Source organism: Rutidosis leptorrhynchoides, chromosome 3, assembly GCF_046630445.1.
Source record: "Rutidosis leptorrhynchoides isolate AG116_Rl617_1_P2 chromosome 3, CSIRO_AGI_Rlap_v1, whole genome shotgun sequence".
Taxonomy (NCBI): domain Eukaryota; kingdom Viridiplantae; phylum Streptophyta; class Magnoliopsida; order Asterales; family Asteraceae; genus Rutidosis; species Rutidosis leptorrhynchoides.
Window position 1 is genome coordinate 550,589,818 of NC_092335.1, and position 13,888 is coordinate 550,603,705.

At 35.8% G+C, this 13,888-nt stretch overlaps 1 protein-coding gene across 1 annotated transcript; it reads left to right on the forward strand.

The window, feature by feature from the left end:
• The first annotated feature begins 1,017 nt into the window (after positions 1-1,017).
• LOC139898522 (uncharacterized) lies at positions 1,018-3,580 on the forward strand. Its single transcript, XM_071881275.1, has 3 exons — positions 1,018-1,393; positions 2,414-2,602; positions 3,151-3,580. The coding sequence occupies exons 1-3, from the start codon at positions 1,319-1,321 to the stop codon at positions 3,352-3,354; spliced, it is 468 nt and encodes a 155-aa protein (XP_071737376.1). The 5' UTR covers positions 1,018-1,318; the 3' UTR covers positions 3,355-3,580.
• The last annotated feature ends 10,308 nt before the right edge of the window (positions 3,581-13,888 follow it).

Consider the following 13,888-nt stretch of genomic DNA (forward strand, 5'->3'; position numbering starts at 1 on the left):
TTCGCTACGGTGGAAGGTTTACAGAAGATCCGTTCAATTATGTTAAAGGACATTCAGTCACAATCTCAGGTGTTAATTGACATTTCATACGATTAAGGTTGTGAATTTGGGGATTTAGGGTTGCGTTTTTGTATAATAATAAATTTGGGGATTTAGGGTCACGTTTTTTGTAACGTAATGAAATTGGGGATCTAGGGTTCAGATGCTCGTTTACATACAACTCGCCACATAAAACGAAATCCGACGTGGAAAAAAATGGTGACGTGGAAAGCCACGTCATGATTTAACAAGTCAGGTCACGATTTAACGAAGAAAGTTAACGAGGCCCCTTTTTTGATTAACTTTTAAAAACATCCTCCTTTTTTTGGTGTGAAGTTAAATATATTACCTATAATAGGAAAACCGTGCAAAATAATTACGTTTTAATGGAATTTGCCCATTTAGAAATGAGATGCTTTTGTTTGATATATAAGTTGAGTTCTAACTGAATTAGAAAATAATTACGGAGTATGACATAATATGAAATTTTGTATCATATTATGTCACTATGGAAGATTAAAAATTATGATCATGTTTGATTAACAATTGTGACTATGTTTTGGTCTCTAATAAGGAATTAGGGATTTTTTTATTGTCTATAACAAGAAAAATGTGACCAATTTTTGATCACAAATAGTAAATATTAGTGACTATTTTATTCCTCTCTAATATTAGTAACCATAATTAATTGGTCTCTTACTATATTTTGTGACAAACCGATAATAATGAAAAGTGACTAACATACTTTAGTCACTAATGTGACCTGATGACTATTTTTTTTACTGTTTAGTGATAGTTACTAAAGCTATTTTTTCTTGTAATGATGTAACTACCAAACAACAACTAAGCTACATTAGATGTACGTAATTACGTATTATAGTTGATATTCAAAACCTACGTAACACATGGACATGAAAACGTATTGTATATCATATCACCAAAAAAAAAAAAAAAAAAAAAAAAAAAAAAAATGAAAAAAATAGAAAGATGACAGAAAGAATCCAACTAAAACCACCTAGCTAAGCCACCCACCGTCCCTCCAATATTTTATACGACCTCCCTTTCTCACTATCCCTCTTTTTTATCTTTCATCTACAAAATATAATTAATTTTAAATTTTAATTTTATGTGATACAAAGAATACAAAGATTGTGGGTATTGTTACTTTGTTTGTTTGCTGAAAATTAAAGCAACCATATTCATATCTTTTTTAACAGCAAACAAATATATTAAAAATAACTACCAAGATTCATAACCAGAAGAAATAAATTAATATACGATGGTGGGTTTATTTTCAAGGTTTTCTGTCAGCAAATACGGTGCTCATCGTCGGTCACAAAGTACTGCTGCAATCGTAAGCAAACAATTACCCCATTTACCTTTTCTAATTTTCTTTTTAATTTACAGTTACGTTTTTGATTCATGGTTGACATTTTGGAAAGGTTGAAATTTGACTTTGATTAGTCAACTGGTTGAAGATTATCTTTACTTTGGTTCTCCAGTTTACAATTTTTGTGGTCAGGAAATAATTGAACATTTGAAGTCAACTTTTCATTTTTCTCTATATATCATATTTGACTTCAGGTGGTCATATGAGATTATAGTTAAAGTAAATATGGACAAGAAAGAAATGTAAGAACACTCAAAATTTATATATTTTAATCATGTTAGTATAGAAATTTATAAGTGACATTTTTGTTTCTCAAATTTGTGTATAAGGATGTTTCTGTAAGTTTAAAAATTAAGATAGTAGATGCACAAATTTGCATACTTGCATCCGTTATGGATGCACAAATTAGAAGTTGTGATTTTGCTAATTTTGTTACTGAGCACTACAATAAGTTTGTTAAAGTATAACTTGTAGTATTGATATTTATGGATGAATATTGGCTTATTGAATCATATACTGTATTCATTAATTAGTATATACTTTATTTAGGGGTTCCAGTTAGCATCAAGTTTGAAATCGGTAACCATATTTTTTTTATAAACCGACCCGCTTTGCGAACCAACCAATCTCGAGGCGACCAGATTATTTGTATTACTTGAAGTTGTTTGTAATAAATTTTAGTGTCAGACGAACAGGGGCGGTGTTCTAGTATTCATTCACTGAGCTACAAGTGAAATACGCGATGTAGTGGAAATTTTTTTGGGCTTTTAACTAGTGATAGCAATAGATAGTGTAAATTTGTTTGGGTGAGACTATCGGATAGTGTAAATTTTCTTGAGTTTTTAACTAGTGACACCCATGACTAGTGACTACGATTCTTAGATCCGCCACTAGACAAACAAGTTTTTCTACTCGTTGGCTGTTCATATGGGGCTTATTGACTTGTATTTTTGATTATATGTTTGGTTGCTTAATCTCATGAAGGATGAAAGGGAGATTGTTCCCCAAGATACAGTGGTTATAGAAACTATGAGTAACGTTGCAGGAGTTATGTCGACTTCTCATCATGGAATCGAAGTAGCCGTTGAGTTTAAGCCCGTTGAGCATCCTCTTGAGCCTCTTGATGTTGATCAACCCATCCAGTGCCCGTTGCCCGAACCTTCAATTCTCAATGTAAGCGTCCAATAATATATTATTTTTTCATTTGCTTACAAAATCATCTGGTTCTCTATTCTTCAATTGTACCACTGCCTGCTTCTACACACGTTAAAAAATATGTTGAGTTTTTGTAATAATCAAGAAACAATCAGATTTTGCTGATCCTTTTTTTTTTTTTTTTTTCCTTTCTTTCTATTATTCTATTTGACTATTTGATTTAAAATCTTGTGTTTGTTAATTATTTATGTGGAGCTGCTCCTGTGAACTTTTCATATATAGAGTGCTTTTTTTTTTTTTTTTACCTTTTGAGTCAAGTAATTTTGCACAAAATATCACTCTAAACGTTAAACAAATAAGATTTTCATGTTCAGGCTACCCGCGGAGAGCAAATGTTTTACTCGGATGTAAAAAAGTTCATTTTGGCAGGATTAAATGGTCATTTGATGTAAAATTGTTGATTTATTTTCATCCTAAAACTGTAAAAATGTATTTATGGATCTTTTACTTTTACTACTAGTTAATTTTGAGACTTTTAACTGAGTATTTGTATTGTTGCATAAAAGGATGGAAGAATATGGAAAGAGCGTGTATCTGCAGGGGTGCAGAGAAGGGCAGACTTGTCCATAACGGAGGAAGAAGCAGGGGGCCCACCTCAACCCGAAACACCCAGAATGAAATCAAGACCTCGAACAAATCGCATGATACTACCATCAATCAGTGCACCTGAACATAACATTCTCAAACTCCTTGAAGAGTCGGGAATGTAAATATATGCCGCGATTTCTTGCGAATTTGGAAACCATTCTTCGGTCTATATTCATAGTTCTCAAACTTCCTCCTACATATTTATCCAAATCACCTCTATATGTATTATCCTCAAAAACATGAACAGAAACACACATATACTATGTATATACGCTATAGCTGTATATGGCTCATAGTCTTTTATACATGTAATCGAATTGATATCTATTGGTCTGTTGTAGTCTTGTAGATGTGGAAAATTCGGCTAACTTTATTACCTAACATAATTTCAAATATGATAAATTCACCATTAGATTTATCAAATGTACATGGACTGTTACAAAGACCTTGAGGGAACTTTTCATCTAAACAATGAAAAGCCTAAAATGTACATGAGAAGTTACATAAGACCTTGAAACCTCCAAGCCATTTATACCAAACACGACATGAACTATTAAAATTATCTATGATGCACAACATTTGTAATCCTCGCGCTAAGCATTTTGTATCAAAAGCCAAGGTTGTGATAATCAAATATGAAGTTGATGTAACTAGCGAAGATTAGCGTTTGGTACCCATAAAACCAGTGGCGGAAATAGCATGGGGCAAGGGGGGGCAGATGCCCCCAGTCGATTTGCAATTTTTAGTGTAAAAATTTTGGGTTTTTCGATTTTGCCCTCGGTGGAAAAAATCTTTTGCCCCAAAACCACCGTATTTTGCCCCAAAACCTCCGTATTTTGCCCCAAAACCTTCATATTTTGCCCAAAAACCTCCACATTTTGCTCAAAAATCACCATATTTTCCCCCAAAAACTCTATATTTTACCACAAAAAAATTGATATGCTTTAAAAAAAATTTCGCCCCGGGTGAAAAAAATTCCTGTTTTCGCCACTGCATAAAACCGAAGCAGGACAGCAATCAATCCACTCTTCATTCACCAAAACACGATCAATACAAGACCGTGTACCTCGTGACCATTCCACGCGATTCTTGCATTTTGTAACGGTTGATCGATAATATTTGCCCATAAAAAAATTATTGAAATGGGTCATATTTGCAAATGGCAATTATTTCACTTTTTCCTAGTTTCCCAAAATACCCAAAGGGCCATTCGACTATTCGGCCCATGAAACGATTTGGTTCCAAACCGCACATTTTAAAGATTCAAGTTGAGGGGCATAAACCTTTATAATAAGAGCCTTCGAATATTCACACATTTGGTCCCTGACAATTTACACCCTTACCAATCTTTTACAATAATAATTAATAGGCGTATGACTGACAGACGATCTACATAACATTTGCAAGGGATGATTCACAGAAAATCAAATCTTTAACGAGACGATCTACATCACATTTGCAAGGATGATTCACATAAAATCAAATCTTTAACGAAACGACTAATAATTTGAGACAAATATCATACACTAGCCATGTAATTATGTCCTTTATCAACACTTTACCAAGTACTACGTGACCCTAGTTTGGTACTAGTTTGGTAGTACAAACACTTGTCTTTTGAGCAAATTTTTTTTTCATTTTAAAAGAAAAAAAAAACGATAACCTTTATCGAATTCGAAGATCAATAACTACAGTCGTACAAAGGGAAAACCAAATCAAGGAAAACAAGCGACAGTATGTTGTAACCTAAAACAAACGGTCTCAATCACCAACTAGGGAGACACACTTTGCTCGGAATAAAAATTGTCTAATACTCCAACAAAGGAATCTAACTACCGATTGCACTACACAAAGAAAAATAAATAACCAGCGTCGACGACTGGGAAAACGTCGACCGCAACCGCAAATAAACAAGAAAATACAAACAACCAAAGACAGACCGGAAAACAACCGAATATATGTATAGGGGAGAGAGAGAGAGAGAGAGAGAGAGAGAGAGAGAGAGAGAGAGAGAGAGAGAGAGAGAGAAAGATCAAATGATTAAAAAGGGTTACAAATCATACAGATCCAAACAATTTGTTGTGCAAGAACCTACGTTCAAACGAACCGTTCGCTAATGAGCAACAAACATATAATAACATAAGCCACCGAGTTCTAACCAATCCTCAGCGACTGACCACCAGAACAACCATACCTCGAATGCCAAACAACCAAAATCCCAAGGTTTCAATATAAAACCCCAACAACCTATCCCTGCCAACAAGCACCAAATCATCAAGCGCCTGCCGTGAACCTAACAGAGAGCCACCAAGAGCCATCGATCAGACTAAAAACGACCGCGCGGGTGTGACGATCGCTCCAAATCCATATGGACGAACACGTCATTCATCGATTTCATTGCGAGGTATTTGACCTCTATATGATACGTTTTGTAAACATTGCATTCTTTTGAAAAGGCACACCATAAATGAATATTTAAATCAAAGGTTTTCGACATCTGATGATTTCTACATATAGACAATCACCGTAAATAATAGTTTACAATAGTAATTCTGTTGACAATGCAGTCCAAATAAGATAGATGGTGATGATTTGGTGAATGCAACGTTTCCTTGAAAAATATGTCATGTAAGACTCCATGCACATAGCTTGTCTAACATCTAAGCAAACAGCGGAAGACTTCTAGGAAACCTGAGAATAAACATGTTAACAAGTGTCAACACAAAGGTTGGTGAGTTCATAGTTTTAGTGTTTCGCATAATCTGTATATAAAGGTGGACCACAAGATTTCAGTTGTTTCATCCAGAAACGTTTATCAAAATATTCTACAAGATTGAGCACCCTGGTAACTAAACTTAGCGTATATATAATTTGTACCCTTTGTATAATCATCTTAATAATACACGCAAACCAACGTGTATGCTTCTCAAATAGCATACGTCCATTAAAAGGCTAGTGCTCTAGCTCGGACGGGGATATCAAGTCCTATGGATCCATATACTACTACTCGCGCCCACCAGTTCTTATAACTGGCAGTTACTAGTTACCAAAGCTAAGGGATTTTCGGTTCAAACTCAGTGTAGAATTAAGTATGTACTTGTATCCATTGCGTTTAAAATAAATTGCATGTATTCTCAGCCCAAAATATTTAAAGCATTTAAAAGGGGATCTATAAACTCACCTTAGCAGCATATAAAGTCGTTCACCAAAATGTGATCGAAACTCGGATTACCAAATACCCGTAGATCTCAACATATCAATATTGTGATTTAATATTGTAGGAAGGTACGTAGATGTAACGGAGATGATAAACACTAGGTTTGATTCACAAATATACCCCCGAACATTACCCATAACCTCCTTGGCAATAACCCATAATTTTCTTAGCTTTATCCCGCTCATAAATCTATTTTGAAAGTGACACGCTCATGACCTCGTCGTAGTATTTTATGTATAATACTAATAATATTACTAATAATAATTAGATTAATAATAACATTAATCTTAATAATAAAAATAATAATAATAATAATAATAATAATAATAATAATAATAATAATAATAATAATAATAATAATAATAATAATAATAATAATAATAAATATAAGATGTATCGTATATGTGTGCGAGAAAACAGAACCGAAGTCGAGCTTTTATATAGACTTGGCCAGCAATATGGTGCCATGCGATCGCATGGCTTCCAAGCCTTTCTCCCATGCGATCGCATGGGCAAGATTTCCAGCTCACGATCTTTTAACATTTAGCTTGTCGACATAATATTATATAATATATATAATATATTTAATTTATATAATTAATTATATATTATATTAAATTCACATGCATAGTTGACTTGTAATTTTTGTTCCGATAAGTCGTACGTTGTTACTCGACTTATGTCCCGGTTCCGGTTTCTCGAACGCATTTTCGTACACTTAGAAAACTCGCTTTTTACGTTTCGTGACTCGTACCTTTGTTAAAATATAGTCTTAAATTATCCCTAAACCATACCACTCGAGGTATAACTTATACATTTGAGTGTTTTGGTCATTTACTTCTATAAATCATCGTCTCGCTATTTGTTAATATATATATATATATATATATATATATATATATATATATATATATATATATATATATATATACATATATAATACATACATACATTTTCATTTTGAAATAGTGTTTACTGTAGCAAAGTTACTGTAGCAAAGTCAATTTCACTGTAGCAAATAGTGATTTTTGAAAACACTGTAGCATTTTGGGTACTGTAGCAATTTGAAAATACTGTAGCAAATTAGTGTTTTACTGGTTCATCTTAAACGCTTTAGTTAACTTATCTAAATATCAACCGAATCAATAAACGAATGTTACTATCGTTTACTAAATAACTTGAAATTATATATATGTATATATCTTTTTAATATACATAAATCAATTTTTAAATACACATAAAATTTAATAATAAATATTTCAACTTATCATATATATTGTAACATCCCGCCTTTTTTCGGTTACTTTCCGTTTAACTATTTTAAAGTCCGTTATATATTTATAACATCTTTCGTTAATACGCATTTTAAATTATCTCGATTAGGTAATTCACGCACCCGATTCAAACTTGAGGGACTAAAATTGACACGGGGCAAACTAGTTGACTAGGTCAACTAGTCCACCCCAATCACCACCATTCAATCATCTCCATCTCTCTCTCTCTTTCTCTCTAGCAAGAACACACACACATTTACCAAATTCATTCAATCATCATCTAAATTCGATCTAGGAGGCTTACAACAAAATAAATTACATATTCGTGATCCTCTCTTCATCCTCTTCATTTTGGTACCAACTTCATCTCGTTTGGGTAACATTTCTAAAACTCTAGATTTCTCTAAATTCGTGTTTTTGACTTGAAATGCTGTTAGTTAGTGTCTATGGCTCATTGTGATGTCGTGTATGTAATTTGTATGCTCGATCTTGTTATTTGGTGTAACTAGCATGAACACTTGAAATGGGTTAGTTTAATCTTTGATTTTGATTGATTAAATGTTGTTAGATGTTAAACCCATTGTGTTAAAAGTGTTACTAGCATTGTTAGTTTCGTTTTGGTATGTTGGATGATATGAAAACCTTGCGTTAACATGATTATTGATTTTGTGATTCTTAATTAGGGTTTGATGAACCTTAAAATGAACTTTTGATGCATTGAATGCTTGTTAATGTTGTTAGTAAATGTTTAGTTGCAATGTACGTTTAATTACCTTCGAAACGGCATATCGTATGTGTAGATTGGACTACCGAATCATGAAATGAATTTGTGAACTTGAAACTTGGAAAACGAACTCTAAATGATCACTTGACGAGAATTCGGTTATTGTAAATGATAAACTCGATTGATGATATGTGGTTAGTTGTATCCTTTGTCAAAATACCTTTCTGATGATATAAGATACATGTTTTCGTTGTTTGCGGATCATAAAATGTGTTAGTTTGGTTTTTGGTTCGTGTACTTACAAGTTTTCTGCATCAGACTGGAATACCAATCTGGACGCCGTCCAGACCCTTGGAAGCCGTCCCAGATTTCAAAGCTGGACGCCGTCCAGATATTTGGACGCCGTCCTAGCCTTCAAAGCTGGACGCCGTCCAGACAATCTGGACGCCGTCCAGATACACTGGCAGACTTCTGTCTTCGTTGGTCATTTTACGAAAAATGTTTGCTATGCTATGGACCTCCGATTCACATGTAACTTGTTCTAACATGCTCATATATGATTAAAAACCTCAGAAAAATAGTTCGGGACCCGACCCGAACGTGTTGACTTTTTCGTTGACTTTGACCCGACCAAGTTGACTTTTAATCAAACTTAACCAAATGTTTGTGCAAATCGTTCTAACATGCTTTTATACTCGTATCTTGCATGAAACATGACAATTTGACTCACATGTTGTAGTATTCGAGTCGTAACGAGCCATAGGACTAATTGAACATCTTTGACCTATCGTGTTTACCGTTATTGATACAACCTATTGTTTAGGTCAAGACTAGCATTGTTCTTTGCACACGTTTACTTGTTGAAGTACTTTACTACTCGTGCACTCAAGGTGAGATCATAGTCCCACTTTTACTCTTTTGAAACTTACATTTGGGATGAGAAAACATAAACGTTCCTTTTTAACTAAGTGAACACAAGTACAGGAAAACAAACATTCTACATACGAGTTTAGAACAAAAATCCTCAATTCGATTATCATTAGTTACACTTGCCAGGTGTAAGCGAGAACTTATGTTATATGGCCATATGGGTTTGACAAACCCTCATTCAAATGGTTCGCTACCGTTTATGAATGAAATATATTTTCGAGAAACAGTGTATGTTCTAGCACTAAGGTGATGGGGTTCTATGGAAGGAATGTTAAGCATTGATAATTGGGTGCTCGTGATAACAAAATTTTTGGAATGGTTAACTATTATTGAAATGTTATAAATCTTGTGGTTCATTTGTACTTACTTACTTAAACCTATGATTTCACCAACGTTTTCGTTGACAGATTTCTATGTTTTTCTCAGGTCCTTGAACGATACATGATACATGCTTCCGCTCATTATTTTGATACTTGCATTGGATGTCGAGTATATATGCATACATGGAGCGTCTTTTGGCTACTTTTAAATTGTGTCGCATAAGTTTCATTTGTACTTATAACTTTGTAACGTAACTTGTGGTGGAACTATTCTTGTAAACTTTGAACAATCTTTACATTTGAAATGAATGCGACATATCTTTTGGTCAAACGTTGTTTTAAAGACTTATGACCACGTAACGGGACCTAAGTAGACGGCGCCGTCAATGACGATTTTGTCGGGTCGCTACAGATGGTATCAGAGCTTTGGTTGTAGGGATTTAGAGTTCATTGGTGTCAACCTCGAGTCATAGGGTACATTGGTGAGTCTAGACTACAACCGGCATATAGACTTGAAGTAGGAATTACTTGACTACTTGTGCATTTATACTCGAACGCTTCTACTCATATCTACTCTTAGTTCATCTTAATCTCACGTTGTTAAATTTGATTGACACGCCACCTTGACTATATGAAATGATGTCGAATGCACATATGAATCAGGGTAATATAATTTCCGGGATTATATTACGGTGACTCATATGAACGTTCCGACAATGTGGCATAAAGAATTTAAGGCGAGTCAAGGAAAATTTTCTCTCTATCTTTATTTCCATATCACGGTTAGTATTATTTAGAATACTAACCAACGGTATTCTTTTGTTTTGAAGGAACAATGCCTCCTCGCCGTGCGGCACGCCGTGAAACTCCCGAACAAGCTCTACAACGCATGATAGCCACCGCCGTAGATGCGGCCATGGCTGGTCACTCATCCAACAACAATAATAATAACAACCACAACAACAACAACAACAACAACAATGGAGCCGGTAACTCAAACGAGGGATGCTCCTATAAAGCTTTCATGGGGTGCAAACCTCACACTTTCGATGGAACCGGAGGACCGGTTGCTCTCACTCGATGGTTTGAGCAAACGGAAGCCGTTTTTAGCATAAGCAGTTGTCGGGACCAAGACAAGGTCAAGTACTATACTCACACTTTCTCCGGCGTCACTCTCACTTGGTGGAACACCTATGTACAATCGGTGGGTACCGATGAAGCCCACGCTCTCTCTTGGTCCGATTTGAAAGGAAAGATGATCACCGAATACTTTCCGCGCGAGGAAACCCGAAAGCTCGAACAAGAGCTAAGAACTCTAAAAGCGGTCGGAAACGATCTCAAGGCCTATAATCAACGATTTTCTGAACTAGCCTTGATGTGCCTAAACCTTGTGAACCCCGAGTCTTTAAGGGTTGAACTTTACATGGATGGTCTTCCAAAGAGCATCAAACACGGAGTAATGTCATCCAAACCCCCTAATCATCAAGAAGCTTTGAACATGGCCCGCAAATTGATAGAGACGGTGGATGAAATCATAGTACCGGCACCTAAAGCCGAGGACAAGTCGGGTAACAACAAAAGAAAATGGGAAGCTCCCCAATCAAGCAACAACAACTTTGCCAAGAAATCTTTCACCTCCGACGGCAAGAAGGGTTATGCCGGAAATCTACCTCTTTGCAACAAATGCAACAAACATCACTTTGGCGAATGTAGTAAGCTAATTTGCCATCGGTGCCAAGGAATTGGTCATAAGGCCAACGATTGTAAAAGTGCCACTCCCGTCGCTCGAAAGTGGCCCAATGCACCAAAGACGGGCACTTGTTACGAATGTGGCCAAACGGGTCATTATAGAAATGCATGCCTAAAGAAGAAAGATAACCACAACACGCGCGGCCGAGCTTTCAACATCAACATCGAGGAAGCCCGGGATGACACTGAACAAGTCACGGGTACGTTTCTTCTCAACAATTCTTATGTCTCTTGCTTATTCGATTCGGGTGCCGATAAATGCTTTGTATCCAAGACTTTGACTCATTCTTTTAGCACTCCACCTCTTCCATTAGATACCACTTATACCATTGAAGTGGCTAACGGGAAACTATTAAGTGCCGACACATATTACTGGGGGTGTACGTTAAACATTTTGGGTAAGGAATTTGAAATTGACTTGATACCCATGGAACTAGGAAGCTTTGATGTAATAATCGGTATGAATTGGTTAGTCAAAACGAAATCTCACATCCTTTGTGATCTTAACGCAATCTGAATTCCTATCGAGAATGGTGAACCTTTGATTGTTTATGGCGATAAGAGTTGCACCAGACTCAACCTCGTTTCGTGCCTTAAAGTTAGAAAACTACTCCGTAAGGGTTGTTTTGCGATCCTTGACCACGTTAAGAAAGTCGAGTCCGATGAGAAGCATATCGATGGTGTGCCAATTGTTAGTGACTTTTCCGATGTATTTCCCGACGAATTGCCGGGTCTTCCACCTCATCGACCGGTAGAATTCCAAATCGATCTTATTCTGGGAGCCGCACCCGTAGCACGTGCACCGTATAGACTTGCTCCATCCGAAATGCAAGAATTGCAAAGTCAAATCCAAGAACTACTTGACCGTGGTTTTATCCAACCTAGCCATTCACCATGGGGCGCTCCGATTTTGTTTGTTAAAAAGAAAGACGGATCCCTACGAATGTGCATTGATTATCGTGAACTAAATAAATTGACGGTTAAGAACCGATATCCTCTTCCTCGCATCGATGACCTCTTTAATCAACTACAAGGGTCTTGTGTATATTCGAAAATCGATCTCCGCTCGGGTTATCATCAATTAAGGGTTAAGGGGGAAGATGTCTCCAAAACCGCTTTCCGGACTCTTTATGGTAGTTATGAATTCCTTGTCATGCCATTTGGTCTCACTAACGCACCGGCGGTGTTCATGGATCTTATGAACCGCGTGTGCAAACCGTATCTCGATAAATTCGTTATTGTGTTCATCGATGACATATTGATCTATTCTAAAAATGAAGAAGAGCACGAACAACATCTCCAACTTGTGCTTGAACTCTTGAGACAAGAACGACTTTATGCCAAATTCTCCAAGTGTGAATTTTGGTTGAAGGAAGTTCAATTTCTTGGTCATGTTGTAAGTGATCAAGGTATTAAAGTCGATGTAGCGACCCGACAAAATCGTCATTGACGGCACCGTCTACTTAGGTCCTGTTACGTGGTCATAAGTCTTTAAAACAACGTTTGACCAAAAGATATGTCGCATTCATTTCAAATGTAAAGATTGTTCAAAATTTACAAGAATAGTTCCACCACAAGTTGCGTTACAAAGTTATAAGTACAAATGAAACTTATGCGACACAATTTAAAAGTAGCCAAAAGACGCTCCATGTATGCATATATACTCGACATCCAATGCAAATATCAAAATAAAGAGCGGAAGCATGTATCATGTATCGTTCAAGGACCTGAGAAAAACATAGAAATCTGTCAACGAAAACGTTGGTGAAATCATAGGTTTAAGTAAGTAAGTACAAGTGAACCACAAGATTTGCATCAATGAAATAATAGTAATACATTCCAAAAGTTTGTTTCACGAGCACCCAATTATCAATGCTTAACATTCCTTCCATTGAACCCCATCACTTAGTGCTAGAACATACACTGTTTCTCGAAAATATATTTCATTCGTAAACGGTAGCGAACCGTTTGAATGAGGGTTTGTCAAACCCATATGGCCATATAACATAAGTTCTCGCTTACACCCGGCAAGTGTAACTAATGATAATCAAATTGAGGATTTTTGTTCAAACTCGTATGTAGAATGTTTGTTTTCCTGTACTTGTGTTCACTTAGTAAAAAGAAACGTTTATGTTTTCTCATCCCAAATGTAAGTGCAAAAGAGTAAAAGTGGGACTATGATCTCACCTTGAGTGCACGAGTAGTAAAGTACTTCAACAAGTAAACGTGTGCAAAGAACAATGCTAGTCTTGACCTAAACAATAGGTTGTATCAATAACGGTAAACACGATAGGTCAAAGATGTTCAATTAGTCCTATGGCTCGTTAAGACTCGATCATAATAGCATGTGAATCAAATTGTCATGTTTCATGCAAGGTACAAGTATAAAAACATGTTAGAACGATTGCACAAATATTTGGTTAAGTTGATTAAAAGTCAACT